The sequence below is a fragment of the Helianthus annuus genome, chromosome 10 (assembly GCF_002127325.2).
Source record: "Helianthus annuus cultivar XRQ/B chromosome 10, HanXRQr2.0-SUNRISE, whole genome shotgun sequence".
Lineage (NCBI taxonomy): Eukaryota > Viridiplantae > Streptophyta > Magnoliopsida > Asterales > Asteraceae > Helianthus > Helianthus annuus.
In genome coordinates this window covers 66,927,797-66,946,339 of record NC_035442.2, presented here as the reverse complement: position 1 = coordinate 66,946,339, position 18,543 = coordinate 66,927,797, and the positions used below count along the sequence as shown (strand labels likewise).

The following is an 18,543-nucleotide window of genomic DNA, read 5'->3' as shown; positions in this document are numbered from 1 at the left end:
AACTATCATTCTAAGCTAGTGAATGTATCATCACCTAAGGCAATGAAGAATGTGAATCCCAAGGTTAAACCATTTGATGGGGATTGGAATACTGCTAAAAACAAACCCAAGGTTGTTCATGAACAAAAATTTGTTTCTAAAACTAATAAACCTGAAACAGCTAAAGTTGCTCATCCTAAGACAACAAATCGTTTGCTAAACCAAAACAAATTTGGACACCCAAATGCAAAGCAGCAACATCATCAATCCTTGAAACGAAAGGGGACATGTGTTTAAAGGAAGTGTCTTATTTTGATGCTTCAGGAAAGCCCAGGACCACGATGGCCTGGGTACCAATGTCTTACTAATCTCTTTATTTATTCAGGAACAACCAAGGAGGAGCTGTTGACAATCCCTGGAATGTTGATAGCGGTTGTTCCAGGGATATGATGGGTAACATTTCTCTATTGCAAAAAGTTTAATTTTTTACAGATGATATGTTTCCTTTGAAGAAGATAAGGGAGGTAAGATAAGATCAGCAAGAAAGGTACAATTTAAATTTTGTGTTTTGATTTTAAAATTGATTAGTCTTCAGTCTGATGATAGAATGGTTAACCAAAAACAAACAAAATAAAATCTTTTTCTTTCGTTTATTACTTTGTACATACATTTTCATTATTAGGTAACTTTGCGCATAAAGGCTGATGCACAAATTTAGGGGGGGAGAGTATGATGTATGTACATATGCATTGTTTTAGGGGGAGAAAAATGAGAAAACTAAGAAAATAAAAAAAAAAACATTTGAAAACAGGAAATATCTAAAAAGATTTTATTGCATCATATGGGAAGTGAAATAAATTTTCGTGGTAAAGGGATTGACTAACACATGTAAGGTACTATAGCTGAAAAGACTAGGATCTAATGTGATATGTTGATAGGCTTAACGCTCAAAGTGATAAAAAGATACTAAGTTATATAAATATAACGAACTATGTACCATATGGGTAGCATACCATCGACGTATGATTTTATGGTCTTAAATCTTGCGTTGATAGATAGCCAACGTCTGAAGTTTTGGGTCTTTATACTATTGAGTCATCCGGGGATATCATGGCTATCATTCTGTTGCATCCAGATCATATGAAGACATAGGCACAGTCAGGATATCTTTAAAGAGCCAACGAGGCCAAAAACCTCAGTGGAAGATAAACTCATATGAGGGAATTCCATATGCTTATAAAAGCAATAATCGTACCAAAAAGGTATTTGCCTAACCCTCGTTAGACACAAATATTGGACACTTTACTGTACGAAAGTATTGACCTGTTCACCAATAGTTGTTGTAAAATCAAAAGGATGATCTCAGTATACTCACCTGCTACGATGAACCGTTGTGCTTACCTTGATCGCGAGGGTATGTCATGGAATGGGACACACGGGTACTATAGTATAATATTACCTTAAGGATATCACATAGTTGAAAAATGAAAGTTGAGCATTAAAGCTTAAGTGGAAAAACATATTGGCAATCACTTAGACTAGTCTGAATAAGTTCGCACTGAAAAATGTTCCTTGGTCTATGTCACACCCTAACCGATGGCAGAAACATCGGTGTGAGACGAAAACATGATTGTTCATAGCATCATAACACTAGATTGTGACAATATAGAACTAATCAAATTTCATAACAAGCTAAAGTGAATACATTGTTCAACAAACCAAACATAACCAAATTGTAGCAACAAAACGTGAAATATAAACAATTCTTTATCATTTAGGCGTGTTTCTATGTCCACCATAAACTTGTTTTCTTCGTTCATCACCTATCAACCTGCAACATGTATTAAAATATGATCAAAAAATATGTTGGCGAGTATACAAGTTTGAATACATAGCATAATATGAAAAATGTTTTAACAGTACTCATATCCAACATGATTAATGTATACAAGTTCTAATATGCTGAACGGGTCTAAGCTATATGTCAAACGAGAGTTTAACGCAATCATGATTACCCAACATCGTCGAAACGAAGAGGGTGTAATGTGTTTTACTTAACAATGCCACAAGAATACGGGCGGGGCGTTAATCCTGTGACACTATAATTGATAAGGTAGGTTTGCAATGTTAATGAGCATATAGACACAATGTAAACAAAGCATATGAGATTAACAAGTATAACATGTTTTCATATTTAATTGTGGATAGAGTGTGATTGAATAAACATGTTTAATAGTGTTGTGTGTTTTTGTATATATGTACATTTTGCACCTAAAGTGTTTAAAAATGAAAAAGGGACCGAGTATACTCACAGTTTTGCGTAGGGTTCCACGAAAACCGAGAGTTGATTTGAGGAGGGTTGGAACACTGAAGTCACCCTGAAATGGGTAAACAGAAGCGTAAGTATTCTGTTGTAGAAGGTGTTCGGATCAGATTGTAGCTTAAAAGAATATGCGGAACAAAACGGTTAACAGAACCTTCGGACGAAAGGGATGTTTTAAAATGCGTAAAACTTGATTGTATACTGATTTAAACATAAACAGTAGAGTAGTTGTTAAACCAACTGAAAACAGAAATAAAATGGTCAAACAACCAAGTGCGGCCAACCCAGGTGTGCCAACACGACATGGAAAGAGTGAACTAAGTGTCGGAGGCTGGATGGGGTTAACTCACTTTGTGACTAGTAAACTGTTTGGGGTTCATCACTGATGAACTGATGTAAAAAGAAGTGAAATCGAAGACGAAATAATTGAAAACTGTCCCTTTCGTACGAAAGAGCAATTTCGTACGAATGGGTATGCTCTCTCGGACGACTGTGACTGTTTTGTCGTAAAACATATGTTAGATCCATCCAAAACAGATCATTTCTTGGTGGAAATTAACCCTAATGCAAACCCTTAACTATAGAATAAGTTGAAGGTCTAATGGGTTCCAGATTCCATCAAGATATGGGCATGGGTGGGTGGTTTGGGAGTTGTTGATTTGTTTTATAGAATTGAGCATGTGATGGAAATGGATCCCTTAGATATTTTGGTATTTAGAGGTAATTAGGTGTTTAGGAAGGAAATCTAGCATTAGGGCACTAAATATGGTTAACTAGTTCACTAGATTGAGCTTTGATGTTAGTACGGTCATTAGTTTTGCTAATTATTTAGTTAGTGACTAATTATGCGACATTACTCGCCAGTTATTATGTAGACACCCTTAGGGTATCTAATATGTCTAAATGGAGCTTTGTGTAAATCAATGGTATCTTTGGAATATATCTATTGTTGTTTGTTGACAGAAACTTGTAAGCCTCGTTGCTAGAATCGGCAAAGTATGATACTTGTGTATTTTTTCCGGAAATTTAGATTACATATACTTATTCTATATAATTTGTTATCCCTCGTTTTCATTGAACATGTAATAATAATGCAACTGTTATTCCGTTCCAGGCATATCGCAACCATCCTGACATAAAATTGTTTGATCAGATAATCTACGAATGGTCACTATAATTGTTCTCATCGTATCGCAACATAGTGAAATGATCATGTGGATGCATATACTCTTGCATATCCTGGACATTGCTAGACTTGGTAGACTCAATTATAACATAATTGAGCCTATATGCACATAATTGTATAATAAACAATGATTATGTTGTACATATATATCTGTGATTTTGCCGTTTGTCACATACTCCCCCTGTTAAAAAGAATTTTGTCCCGAAATTCAAGCCGAGTCATCCTGTGCAGGAATCTTCTCGAATAGGTGGTGGTACTTCGCTTTCATTTGATCCTCGCGTTCCCAAGCCTGGAATTCCAACGAACCTTAACTAGTTTGATACGACTTCTCCTTAACTTTTGGAGCTTCCAGTTCGTAACCTTAACGGGTTCTTCGATGAAAAGGAGCTTGTCGCCAATGCAGACCTTGTCTGTTGGAATGATAAGTGTCTCATCTAATAAACACTTTTTGAGGTTCGACGCATGAAATGTGTCATGTACGTTGCTAAGTTCCACTAGCAGATTCAGTTTGTATGCGACAGTACCAACCTTAGCCCTAATTTGAAATGGTCCGATGTATCTTAGTTTTAGCTTTCCATGCTTCCCCTACACCATTCCAAGGCGAGACTTTTGACAAGACTTGTCTCCGACCTCAAAGGATAATGGTTTACACCACCTATCCGCGTAACTTTTCTGTCGGTCCCGAGCCGCCTTGATACGGTCTTGGATTTGGAATACTTTGTCAACGCAAATTATTTATTATTTGAATTAAAAGGCAGCCAAAGTCCATGTAATATTCTATATATTTAAAAAAATAGATAGAATACACTTGTATGATAATTGAGAATTTAGCGTTGGATACATATTAGATAATTGAATTTATAGAAAAAAATTAACCCAAGGTATTATATTGATTAAGATAAAGATACAAGTACAAAGGTGGAATATCGCAGTTGTTACACTAACAATCAATTGTAACTAGGGGCGTGCACGGTTCGGTTCGGTTTTTGGGTAAAACCAAAACAAAAACCGAAAAGTCGGTTTTTTATTTTTTAAAACCATTCGGTTTCGGGTTTTTTCGGTTTTTACGCCGGTTCGGTTCAGTTTTTCGGTTATTTCGGTTTTTGAAACAAAATTAGGTAAAATTCAAAAGATAAAAAGTATAATTTAAAATAAGAATCTTTCTTGTATGTTTACATTTAAGTTATTATAGTTAACCTCTTTAATTAATATTGCTTACATAAATCTAACCTTCTAATTTATTTTTATGTTTCTCCAAAGATTTTATTAAAACTTTTTCTTTTATAATAATTTGAAGACCATTTAATTTTTATATTAACTTTTGTTATTTCTTGTAGGTAATAAATAAATCATTTCAATTATAAATAAACATGTAATGTTTTTATTATAAACACTTAACATCAAGCTTAAAATTAATAATTTCTACTAACATTGGTTAAACACTTAAACAACTTAAACTTAAATATAAAAATATATGGATTGTAACTTATCGGTTCGGTTTTTTTCGGTTATTGAAAATGGTTATCCGAAAACCGAACCGAAATTTATTAAAAATCCAAAAATCGAACCGTCGGTTTTTGTTTCGGTTCGATTTTTAGATTATTTCGGTTACAGTTCGGTTATTTCGGTTTTCTGCTCACCCCTAATTGTAACACACACATATGTGAGTGTGGTAGGGTTCATGAGTAAACCTAATTTTATGAGAAAACCCATACTAGCCATTGATTATGTTTTATCAATGGCTATAACTTATATTTATGTAATAACATTTTGGGTAAATTACACTTTTCGTCCTTTATGTCTGTAGCGGATTGCAATGGATACCATTTAACTTCAATAATTACACCCACAATCCTTTATTTGGAAAACATATTGCACGTTTCATCCTTTACCCGAAACTCAGTTAGAAAATTAAGTTAGTTCTCATCACGTGTTTGGCACTTGAGGGCATTTAAGTCCATTCACCTATCATTTACCCCACCATATAAATTCTCCCTTTCTCCCCCAAATCTCTCATTAGGGTTTTATCCAAACCTGCAACTCCTCTCTCCCCCTCTATTTAATCCAACCAGACACCCAAATCACCCAAATCTATTGATCACTAATCACTAAATAAAGAATGGCACTAAGCAACATAAGCCTAACCCAAATACATCCTAACAACCAGAGGCTCATGAGAAACGAGAGGAGCTGGAGAGAGACTGGTACTCGTTGATGGGTTGTTGCTCTGGTAGGACCGAACAGTCGGTTTCCGGTGGGCTTTGGTTGCTGAAGAAGAGGGTGAACCGGGTTTGGTGGTGGTGGTGGGGTTTGGATGGGTTGGCTGTGGGTGGGATTAGGGAGGGGGTGGGTGGAGGCCGAAGGTGATGCGGTGGTGAGGGTGATGGCGATTTTAAAGAGAGGAGAAGCCATTTGTATGTGTAAAAGAGAGTTCTTGTTGCAAGGGCTTCAGATCTGGGGCAGTTAACAAGAAGTCACTGTTTTTCGGCCATAATTTCAGGCCTTTAAACCCCCACCAGCAACTTCCGGCCATAGTTTATGCCTTGTACTCATTTAGCACTCTAATATGGGAATCGATGTTTGATATGTACAACGGTTTCAGTTCTAAGGCAGTGTTTTATGCGTTGAATTGATGGTGAGGGTGGCTGTTGCGAAGTGTGTGGTGGTGCTCGGTTGCCAGAGGGTTGTGGTGGTGGTGATGGTGGAGATGGAGATGTAGATGGTTGTGGTTGGTGTGCGTAGGTTATGACTAAAATAATACATATACATATTATATATACACATATTAACTAATTAAGTAATTGTTTCAAGGTGTTTTTATTTTACTTATTATAATATATATTTTTTAATGCGTAAAATGACCAAATTACCCTCATGTGCAATGCACATGCCATATTTAACTGAAACTTTTAACTAGGTTGCTAAAGGACCTGAGATGTAATGGGTTTTCCAAATAAAGGATTGTGAATGTAATTATTGAAGTTAAAAGGTATCTATTGCAATCCGATACAAACATAAAGAACGAAAAGTGTAATTTACCCTAACATTTCTTGTAATAAAAGAAAGTTTAAGGATTGGTTTACATAGACTATTTATGAAATCATTAGAAACTATATTTGACAGTGATACACATACTTATATGTGTTGGGCGATTGATGCTTAGAACAAATGGTACAAAACCAAGTTAATTTATACATGTAAATACTTCTTGTTTACGGTGATGTGTTCATAATACTGATGGAACAAGTAAAACTACGCAGTTAGTGTGCTTTTACCGATTATGGAATTTCTGTGGAAGACTAGTTGTAGTTGCTACCTTCAAGGTAGTTATTGTTGATAAAGACTTGATGTTGATGAGGAAATTAGTACCAATCACGGGAGGGGGCGGCCGACCCCCTGAACTTTTCGCTCAGTAGTGGAGAGTATATAGTTTTTGTACAGAATTTTTGGGTATATACATTTTTAACCCACTGGTTTTATAGAAATATTTTGGTATATACATTTTCGACCCCCCGATTAGAAATCTCAAGTTTCGTCACTGCTACCAATAAAGGCATGATGAAGACCTCAATAAAGATTAGATGATACTAGATATTTATTTGTAATATATCTTTTAAGAAACTTCTGTTAATCTTGTAAATATCTTTTTCAACTATATAGAAATTAGTTGGTTTTTTTTTTTTTTTTAGGAATCACATAATTTAATGTAACAGTAAAACCTAAAACATGTCGATGTACATGAGCTTCCTAATTGAAATTAGGGATGAACAATTGGTATAAAATACTTCCTAATTGAAATTAGGGATGAACAATTGGTATAAAATACCGTCCCGATCCCGATCACGTCCCGATCCCAATCCTGATCTCGAAATCCTGATCCCGAATTTTTTCGGTACCGGAAACGGTATCCACTTTTGGCATTTTCGGTATCGGTACGGTACGGTATCGGTACCAAGTTTACACAAAATTCAGGATCGGGACGGTATCGGTATTTGCTCATCCCTAATTGAAACGAGTTCTGATTACCGAAAACCGTGTTCAAATACTGCTTTTTGACTATACTTGGTTATCAAATCGATGATGTTGAACCAATTCAAAACTCTACAAATTCAAATTGAGATAACAGAAAACTTTGATAACAGTTCTACCAATACTGACATTCTATTAAGAATGGCCCTTACATCCATCTGGTTTCCTCTTCTGATCCCAAATGGCAAGCCAACTCCCAAAGACTCTTCTAAGTTACCTAATGAAGATATTAAGAAGATGGATCTTGATGACAAGTCATCGGGTCATGCTTGCTATGGCCTTACCCAATGACATCTACCTAGGTTCGCCTAATATGGATGGACCCAATGGTGCGACTCATGTAGGTCATGATGGTAATGCATCGGGTAACCAATATTATAAAGAGAGAGAGAGAGAGAGAGAGAGAGAGAGAGAGAGAGAGAGAGAGAGAGAGAGGGAGGGAGAGGCTTCTTCTTGGAATAAAATTTTGATTTTACAAGGGATGGTGTTTGTACATATGATTTACGATAATCACTTTTGTTCTATTTGAAGAGAACAATATGTTATTTGTTCTTAGTCTCTCTTAAGAGAATTCTAAGTCAAAAGAGTTTTGTAAGTTTTAGAAGTTTTGTTAGCTCTCCTTAAAGTGATAACTCCTCACTAGTATTAAGTTCAAATACACATTGGAACCAAACAAGCTAATGTTTTGTGTTCATTATCATCTAAGTTTTAGTTTATACTCGTTTACGTCAACTTAATATAACTTTTTAAACTTACATCTCTTTAATGTGCCATAAATAAAAAAAAAAGTATTAGATACCTTTTTTTGTTACTTTAGATACAAGGTGACCATATATGTACTTAAAAAATTTGATAAGGATTTAGGGGGACGGGCCACCATGCGGGTAAGCCCCCTAGGGCCGTTTGCCGCTAGGCAACACCGCCGCCACCCTTAAGGTTGCAGCTAGGGTAGTTTACATGGTAAACCTTTGCCGCTTAAGGGTGTGTGTGAGGAGGTGGGTCCATCTCATTAGGGTGTGTGTGATTGGTGGGTGGAGTAAAAGGGTGGGCTCTATGGTTCTCGGGTACTTGTGATTAGACGCCGCTGATGTTTTAATGGTTCCAGGGTACTTGTGTATAGAATTGACATAGCAGCGTAAGATTGGACAAGCCTAGGGTAATACCCTTGGTGCACTTCCATCCTTATATATGTCGTATAAAGTATCATCAAGGTAAACTATCCTTAAATAGCAAGTTGTTGTGTGTGCATATATGACCTAATTGTGTCTAATTATGTTTAAGGTTATTATATGTATAGATGTTATTAGTTATCCAATAAATACACATTTTATTATAGTAACCTAAAGGTGGTGAATATGCTAATCTTATTTCTTTACCACTTTTGTTATAAAACCTTTGTTTGATAACAAAATATTAAAATAGTTGTAAGATAATGAACAATAAGTAAAGGGTCTAGGGAACCAGAGATAGCACCACATGAACGTACTGATTTATATAGTGGTTTGGGTGCATGTTAAGTAATTCACCGTACATCCATCTTCAATCGAAAGTTTGTTTTCATTAAAATTGTACCTCTAATTCGGTAGAGATCATTGTTACAACGTCTACATATCAAGACAACGATCACCTCTTCTAGTCCTACTAAGCTTTGTACTGATCACCATTGGTGACAACGAGGGTCACCAAGTGGGCTCCCTCGTCCGGACTTGTTGTCCCCAAGCCCATAGCAATGTTTTCCCTTCATCCAGCCCAAGAAAGGTAGACTAGGTCAAAGGGTTATCACCATTCTTCCTCATTTAATGCTCTAGACACAACCCCCTGTCCAGAATTCGTGGCCCTGTAAAGATTTTTCCTTAAGAGCTAAGCATACATTAATGGCTTGGATCTTAAAAGATCCTACGAATGAGACAGACTCCTGAGTAATATCCAGAGGGAGGACATGTGATGGTCTCATGAAGGGTAAGGCCTACATCGTATAACGAGTCAAAACCATATAAACAAAGGAAGTGATCATTCCAAAGGTAAGTTATCACAACACGAGCACTGAGAACCAAGACTGAGCTCTCATTGAATACCCGTATTTAATTTTTCCGATCCACCAAGAACATTCCGACCAATTAAATACTTGCATTTAATACACTATTCTCTCTGGAAAAGAATCTTATTCTCACGCCGGAGCTTGGTCACGGATCACCCCTGGGCTCTCCGTGAGGATGCTAACGGTGTCTTGTTTTGCAGGTAAGTTCCGGTGAATGATGAACATCAGTGGGTCTCCCACATCGGTAACGTCATCCAGTTGATCAAGGATTCGACAATTGGGATTATCCCTAATTACCCTTTGGTAGAGATAATCAAGTACTTCTCTCAAGTTCAAGTATAAACCCCCTTACACGTTCTTCCTAACCTTGTTATAGATTATCACTCACAACATACACTTAAGTGCTTGCAAGAACATAAAAGTATGAACACTTTAAACATTTCTCTTAATAATCCCCGATCTTTCGTCTAATATGACACATGTTAAGGAACTCCGAATCATTTAAAGATCGAGTTTCTGTGTGCAAGAGGTTAGTCAAGTGTTGCCTAGAAGTTTGCTTAAATAGACGTACTATTGATCCATAGTTGCATCATACAGCAAATTCTAAGTCATTGTATTTAGTCAAAATCCGATTTTTATGCTTTTGTAAAGACCTTAAACACTGAACTAATGCTTCTTGGAAAGATTCTCATTAACCAACTTATTTGGAAACCCTTACCTAGTTTGATTGCCTTTACATGCTACACTATCCGTCCATCAATCATATTTTTTTAGTTTTTTTTTCGACGAGTTCTTCAAATTCGATGAGACATAACACAGTTTCTGCATCGACCAGTTGACTTATATTCTTATGTTCCTATTTAAACCGACTAGTCTTTGCAAAGTTGATTTGTCTTCTCACTATGTATATTGTGTTTAGTTCTCTGATCGATTTTTTTGCTTGCTTAATTTTAAAAATAAAAATTAGTTCACGTATCAATAATTGTATCTAACGCTTGTACAACATATTCATATTTTGATTGTCATTACATATTAAATTACATTGCTCGCTAAAATTTTATTACCAGGTAAAACTGAAAAATACCAAGTTATTCACCTGTTTTGGTTTGATATTTTATTTAGTTAAAATTAAAATCTTCAGTACAGAAACCGATGGTTCAAACTAGTCTTACCTGGCCCCATGAGAAACACACAATACAGAAAGATATTTTAAACATGGCAAATAATTTATAAAATATTTTTTAGAAGCTACAAAATATTTTATAAACTTAAAGTTCTCATTGTCAAACATGTATTACATATAAAAATTAAAGTTAACAGGCATTTATTTGCCATTGTTCTCTATTAATTGTATTATTATTATTTGATTATTTAACTACGTAATTTTTTTTCTGTAAGTAATTATTTTTTAATTATAAAAAAAACTCCAAATGTGAAAATTATGACGTAAACCCCTCTTCTCACCACACTTCCTCTCTTATCACCCACACTCCCCAGAACCCACATCTTCCTCGTAATGTTGGTTTTGGAAATCTCATTCAACCAATCAAAACTTTCGAAAAACCATCCGTCATCACCAGTTATCAGAAACTCTGATTTCACTGGCCCCACTTTCTCTCTCACACGCTCAAAACACACACACACCTCTCAACCTCATGCATTCACCATTTCCTACGTGTCTTTTCCTCACACCACTCATCTCTGCAACTCTCATTTCTGTCACTCAAATATATATCTTTTGAACCCCCTTCAACAAAAACAGAGTGAAGGGCACACCAACAACATTCAAGATTCACATTCAAATTATCATACCTTCTATCTCTTAATCAAGCCTTGAAGTTTCCGCCATTATTGTTACAGGTGAAGTTACCCAATCAACCCTCTTGTGTATATACATATGGCATCATTGGTGTCAACACCCTTTAGATTACCCACAACAAAAGCTGATCAACTATCTTCAATCTCTCAAAAACACTACTTTCTCCACTCATTTTTACCAAAGAGAACATCACATTCAAGAAATCCCAGTTTGGGTGTCAAGTGTGCTGTTGTTGGCAACGGTCTCTTCACCCAAACAACACAAGAAGTTCGACGAATTGTGCCCGAAAACAACAACGGTCTTCCAACGGTTAAGATCGTGTACGTTGTGTTGGAAGCACAGTACCAGTCATCGCTTTCCGCTGCGGTTCGAACCTTAAACAAGAGCAACAAGTTTGCTTCTTATGAGGTTGTGGGGTATCTGGTAGAAGAGCTTAGAGATGAGAACAATTATAAGAGCTTCTGTATGGACCTTGAAGATGCAAATATCTTCATTGGGTCTTTGATATTTGTGGAAGAATTGGCTTTGAAAGTGAAGGCTGCAGTGGAGAAGCAAAGGGACAGAATGGATGCAGTCTTGGTGTTCCCTTCAATGCCTGAGGTTATGCGGTTGAACAAATTGGGATCATTTAGCATGTCTCAACTTGGTCAGTCTAAAAGCCCATTCTTCCAGCTTTTTAAAAACAAGAAGAAGTCATCAGCTGGTTTTTCTGATCAGATGTTGAAGCTGGTCAGGACTTTGCCAAAGGTTTTGAAGTATTTGCCGAGCGATAAGGCGCAGGACGCTCGCCTTTATATCCTCAGTTTGCAGTTTTGGCTTGGTGGGTCTCCGGATAATCTGGTTAATTTTGTGAAGATGATTTCCGGGTCGTATGTCCCGGCTTTGAAAGGGGCGGATATCCAGTATTCAGACCCGGTTGTGTTTTTGGATACTGGGATATGGCACCCGTTGGCTCCGTGTATGTATGATGATGTGAAGGAGTATTTGAACTGGTATGATACAAGAAGAGACACCAATGAGGAGCTAAAGAATCGAAATGCTCCTGTTGTTGGGTTAGTTTTGCAAAGGAGTCATATTGTGACCGGAGATGACAGTCATTATGTGGCTGTGATTATGGAAATGGAGGCGAAGGGGGCGAAAGTGATTCCGATTTTTGCGGGTGGGCTTGACTTTTCGGGTCCGATTGAGAAGTATCTGGTTGACCCGATCACAAAGAAGCCATTTGTGAACTCTGTGGTGTCGTTGACTGGGTTCGCACTGGTGGGAGGGCCAGCAAAGCAGGATCATCCGAGAGCGGTTGAGGCACTGATGAAGCTTGATGTACCCTATATCGTGGCCCTGCCTTTGGTGTTCCAGACAACCGAAGAGTGGCTCAACAGCACTTTGGGACTTCACCCGATTCAGGTTGCTCTGCAGGTTGCGCTTCCGGAGCTTGATGGAGGCATGGAGCCTATCGTTTTTGCAGGACGTGATCCAAGAACAGGTAAATAACTCTTAAATCTTCGAAGTACATGTTGATTCAATGCTATGCTACGGTAAAATGTTTACATAATATAAAAAGTACTTAAGAAGCATATGTTGTAGGACAAGCACCTTATGACATTTAAATTTGTAGGAAAATCACATGCTCTTCACAAGAGAGTAGAGCAGCTATGTACGAGGGCAATTAAATGGGGAGACCTGAAGAGGAAAACAAAGGTACTTCGCCTATTAATGTTCACTTTCAAATGTTCAAGTTTTGATTTATTTATGAAATGGAATGACTTAATGTGATGAAAACTTGCAGACTGAGAAGAGGGTGGCGATTACCGTGTTCAGCTTCCCACCAGACAAAGGCAATGTCGGAACGGCTGCTTACCTGAACGTGTTTGCATCCATTTTCTCTGTTTTACAAGACCTCAAAAGAGACGGTTACAACGTGGAAGGACTTCCGGCCACTTCTGCAGAGTTGATTGAAGACGTTCTTCACGACAAAGAAGCTCAATTCAGCAGTCCGAACCTCAACATTGCTTACAAGATGGGAGTGAGAGAGTACCAGCAGTTAACTCCATACGCCACAGCATTAGAAGAGAACTGGGGAAAGCCACCAGGGAACTTGAACTCCGATGGTGAGAACCTTTTGGTTTACGGGAAACAATATGGAAATGTGTTCATCGGTGTCCAGCCCACTTTCGGGTACGAGGGTGATCCCATGAGGCTGCTTTTCTCCAAATCCGCTAGTCCACATCACGGCTTTGCAGCTTACTACTCTTATGTCGAGAAAATCTTCAAAGCCGATGCGGTTCTTCATTTCGGGACCCACGGGTCGTTGGAGTTCATGCCTGGGAAACAGGTCGGGATGAGCGATGCTTGTTTCCCTGACAGTCTCATTGGAAACATCCCGAATGTTTATTATTATGCCGCAAACAATCCTTCAGAAGCCACTATTGCCAAGAGAAGAAGCTATGCTAATACCATCAGTTACTTGACACCACCTGCAGAAAATGCTGGTCTTTACAAGGGTTTGAAGCAGCTGAGTGAGTTGATTTCATCTTATCAGTCTCTCAAAGACACGGGTCGTGGTCAACAGATCGTGAGCTCCATCATTAGTACAGCTAGGCAATGCAATCTTGACAAAGATGTTGACCTTCCCGATGAAGGAGCAGAGATTTCAAGCAAGGAACGTGATCTTGCTGTGGGAAAGGTCTACTCCAAGATCATGGAGATTGAGTCCAGACTGCTGCCATGTGGACTTCATGTTATCGGTGAGCCGCCATCCGCCATGGAGGCTGTTGCCACCTTGGTCAATATCGCCGCCTTGGACCGCCCAGAAGAAGGCATCTCGTCTCTTCCATCAATACTGGCTGAGACACTTGGTAGACAGATTGAAGATGTCTACAGAGGCAGCGATAAGGGGATCTTGAAGGATGTGGAGTTATTGAAGCAGATCACAGATGCATCTCGTGGGGCGGTTTCAGCTTTCGTGCAGAGAAGCACCAACAGCAAGGGTCAAGTGGTTGATGTGTCGGGCAAATTGACTTCGATCCTTGGGTTTGGGCTTAATGAGCCATGGATTCAGTATTTATCTGACACCAAGTTCTACAGAGCTGACAGGGAGAAGCTTAGGGTTTTGTTCCAGTTCTTGAGTGAATGCTTGAAGCTCGTTGTAATGGACAACGAGTTGGGCAGCTTGAAACAAGCTTTAGAAGGCAAGTATGTTGAGCCCGGTCCAGGAGGTGACCCAATCAGGAACCCTAAAGTTTTACCAACCGGAAAGAACATACACGCTTTGGACCCACAAGCAATTCCAACCACAGCAGCGATGCAGAGTGCTATGGTGGTAGTGGATCGGCTGCTCGAGAGACAGAAGGCTGATAATGGAGGAAAGTTCCCAGAGACGGTTGCGTTGGTCTTGTGGGGAACAGACAATATCAAGACTTACGGTGAGTCCCTAGGTCAGGTTCTTTGGATGATTGGTTGTAGGCCGGTTGCAGACTCGTTGGGACGAGTCAACCGGGTGGAGCCTGTCAGTCTTGAAGAGCTCGGAAGGCCTAGAATCGATGTTGTTGTCAACTGCTCCGGAGTCTTCAGGGATCTCTTCATCAATCAGGTACCATAACGATATACTTTAAATCCATTTTCCGGTTTTCATTTTTCTATATTTCTCTAATGCTATTTATATGTAATATGTTCTCACAGATGAACCTCCTGGACCGGGCAGTGAAGATGGTTGCCGAGCTGGACGAACCATTGGAGCAAAACTACGTGAGAAAACACGCACTTGAGCAGGCTGAGACTCTTGGTGTCGATGTTAGAGAAGCTGCGACCCGTATCTTCTCCAATGCATCTGGCTCCTACTCATCAAACGTAAACCTTGCAGTCGAAAACTCAACATGGAACGATGAGAAACAGCTTCAAGACATGTATTTGAGCAGAAAGTCATTCGCATTCGACAGCGACACTCCTGGTGCCGGAATGAGCGAGAAACGAAAAGTTTTCGAGATGGCGTTAAGTACAGCCGAAGCCACTTTCCAAAACCTCGACTCATCAGAGATTTCATTAACCGATGTGAGCCATTACTTTGATTCCGACCCGACTAACCTTGTCGGGAGCCTACGGAAAGACGGGAAGAAACCAAGCGCCTACATTGCAGACACAACCACAGCTAACGCACAAGTGCGCACCCTCTCGGAGACGGTCCGTCTAGACGCACGCACAAAGTTACTGAACCCAAAATGGTACGAAGGGATGCTGTCAAGCGGTTACGAGGGCGTTCGTGAGATTGAGAAGCGGCTCACCAACACAGTCGGGTGGAGTGCAACTTCAGGGCAAGTCGACAACTGGGTGTACGAAGAGGCTAACACAACCTTCATTAAAGACGAGGAGATGTTAAACCGGCTAATGAACACCAACCCGAACTCCTTCAGGAAGTTGCTGCAGACATTCTTGGAGGCCAACGGACGAGGGTACTGGGACACATCTGATGATAACATCGAGAAGTTAAGGCAGCTGTACTCGGAGGTTGAAGACAAGATCGAGGGCATCGATCGGTAAATTAATAATCATGTGATGTAATAACTTACCTTATTATTTGTTTCCAAATTCCCATATTGTATTCTATTTTTGTTCATACATGGGGATTCTCATTGTATTATGTAAGCTTGCAAGACTCTGATTTACCTGAAGTTTAATTTAAAGTCAATAAACTTCTGGAGTATAAACGCTCGTGCACTACTCGAGATCTCAAACTCGTAAGTTAAACGAGCCCAGCTTAAGGTTAGTTAAGATATTACAGCATCTGCTTATGAAGACTATTATTTTAGGATTTACAATAAGATTTAGGGATGACTTTAATTATTCCAGACAACAGACATGAGCATTATTGAACTTATGTAATATTTGTCATGCGTATAGTTCTTGAAACCCTAGAAATAGTTATTGATGTTCAATTTGCAGCAATTCTGAGTGAATAGGTTGAATTCTATTAGTTTGTGGAAAGCGAATGCATTGAAATTAATTTCACAGCATACTGTAAATGATGTTTTCATAATCATATCAATATCAACTAGAAGATCAAGACCAGAATCTACACAAAAAAGTAGAGGTGAGTAAGAATAATACCAGCAGAGAGAAGGGTAAATGAAGATATTGGTTACGGTACTCTCCAGAGGCAGAGTCATGGAGAGAGCGTCGATTAGGATTTGTTAGTTTCAAAGGTATTTCTCGAGCACCGGCGCGGTGGCGAGTGCTGGTCTGGCGTTGTCCGTGTGGATGGTGCCGGAAGCAGGATTCTGATTTGCTTCTTTCTTTGACTACTTGATGTGGAGGGCATGAAGCGATACGTGGCGCGACGGCATCAGCAGATTAGAGGCTTTGCCCAAAATGACGCCGATGGAGGATTGGACGCCACCCCCTCCACGCCATGCCCACGCCACTATGCGGGGCGGTGTGCCGGCGTTGGGAAAGCCCGCATGTCCACACCGTGCAGTCTTACAAACAAAGAATAACAATAACAATTTTATTTTATTTTATTTATTTACATAACATGATGTTGGTGCATGGAGGTGTTATACTCCATGCTTAGGTGGCTTTTCCAAAAAAAATAAGTTGGTATTACATTTTTAATTCCTAACTATTTGAATTTTTACTTTTAGCCCAAAATTTTTTATCTTTTCATTTTAACCTCACAACATTTTACTTTCAACTTTGATCCCCTACATTTTTCATATGTGGCAAATTTTTCATTTTACGTTTTGTTCTAGATTTTGCAAGTTAACATGGTGCAACGTGCGTGTGTGGTTCAACGTTTTTACGTTTCGTTTTACGCTTCGTTCTAGATTTTGCGAGTTAACATGGCGCAACATGCGTGCATGGTTCAACGTTTTTACGTTTCGTTTTACACTTCGTTCTAAATGTTGCGAGTTAACATGGCGCAACGTGCGTGTGTGGTTTAACATTTTTACGTCGTCTATTTTTTCCCATTTGACAGGTTCGCCACAACACGCACGTCCTAATGGACTTAGTTATTATTTTCTATATTTTATGTTTAGGTCGAATTTCTTCGCAATAACACACCCCAACTTTAGTATTGGTGGTTGCTGGCGATGGTATGACATTAGTGCTATTTGTCACGGTTTTACGCCCCCACCGCAACGCGGGGGCCTTAATACTAGTTACTATTTATTTTACAAACTAGTGTTTAACCACGGGATCGTAAAACTATGCTAAATAGTAAACAAATGATGACTATAATCAGAAAAAATCGTAAAACAAAATCGTGAATGTATACTTCAAGCTAGGGTTGTTGTCGAGCCAAACCGAGCGAACTTTTGCTCGTGCTTGGCTCGTTTACAAACCGAATCGAGGGGGCGGCTCATTTAAGAGTCTCAAATCAAGTGAGCATTTTCTGAACACTAAATATTCCGAGCGAGCATCGAGCGAAGTTCGAGTGATTTGGACGACCGTGTCGCTCGATTTAAATTTGGTGAGAGAGATAGTGACAATGTTGGTTCTCAAGTTTTTATGTCTTTAAAAACAGAGACATTCATGGCATAATATTTTTCTTATAAATAACAATGTTATAGCCGACGATTCGATGATCATATTGCACGAACAAGGACGTTGAGAGTAGGAGACGGTCGACTTAGGTTAATGGCATGAAACATTGTGACGACGAGCAAACTGTCGTTATCGGTTTAGGGTCTAACTTTTAGATTTGATATATTTTTTATTGTCGTGATTGGGCTAGTACGTAAAGATATAGTTGTAAATTTGTATATAGTGGAGTAGTGGACCAAACTCTAATAGAGTGGTATATATAAAACTATAAATTTACAAGTCTTATAGACATTACAATGCTGAATTTTTGACGTTGCGGACAATATAATGGTAAATTTTAATGCGGATCGGACAACTTATAAATATATGCATTTTCCGGAAAGTTAAAGTGTTATTGCATTTTGTGGCCTTAACTAGGGGTTTTTATTCATATTTCCATGACAATATGCTTTCATATCGTTCATTGATCATTTCGGCCAGTTTTCAGAACTTGTTGGCATGAATAGTGTGTTCAGTGAATAGTGATTTTCAGCATTTTAGCCAACATATTCGGACATAGTTTATCGTTTTCTCACGACGCAACGAATGTGACATTACCATTTGTAAAGTTTAAACATGTCCTATGACTGCTA

General features: G+C 38.7%; 1 protein-coding gene and 1 long non-coding RNA gene across 3 annotated transcripts; one reads left to right on the top strand and one right to left on the bottom strand.

Annotated features, from left to right (window-relative positions):
• Positions 1-1,645: 1,645 nt before the first annotated feature.
• LOC110885255 lies at positions 1,646-16,838 on the bottom strand. 2 transcript variants are annotated; one of them, XR_002562003.2, is made up of 2 exons: positions 16,475-16,838; positions 1,646-1,810 (listed from the first exon to the last, which is right to left on the bottom strand). It is a non-coding gene; the product is annotated as an uncharacterized LOC110885255 (long non-coding RNA). The 2 variants fall into 2 exon arrangements; XR_002562004.2 differs by lacking the exon at positions 1,646-1,810 and adding an exon at positions 9,056-9,354.
• On the top strand, positions 11,220-16,074 carry LOC110885253 (magnesium-chelatase subunit ChlH, chloroplastic). The gene is made up of 4 exons (XM_022132940.2): positions 11,220-12,857; positions 12,990-13,072; positions 13,161-14,963; positions 15,053-16,074. The coding sequence occupies exons 1-4, from the start codon at positions 11,453-11,455 to the stop codon at positions 15,905-15,907; spliced, it is 4,146 nt and encodes a 1,381-aa protein (XP_021988632.1). The 5' UTR covers positions 11,220-11,452; the 3' UTR covers positions 15,908-16,074.
• Positions 16,839-18,543: the final 1,705 nt, after the last annotated feature.

Bases quoted from the DNA above. Each gene is read 5' to 3' on its own strand.
- LOC110885253 (XM_022132940.2), top strand. From the start codon at position 11,453: ATGGCATCATTGGTGTCAACACCCTTTAGATTACCCACAACAAAAGCT. The intron at 13,073-13,160 runs GTACTTCGCCTA...GAAAACTTGCAG, and splicing joins ACCTGAAGAGGAAAACAAAG to ACTGAGAAGAGGGTGGCGAT. The intron at 14,964-15,052 runs GTACCATAACGA...ATGTTCTCACAG, and splicing joins GGGATCTCTTCATCAATCAG to ATGAACCTCCTGGACCGGGC.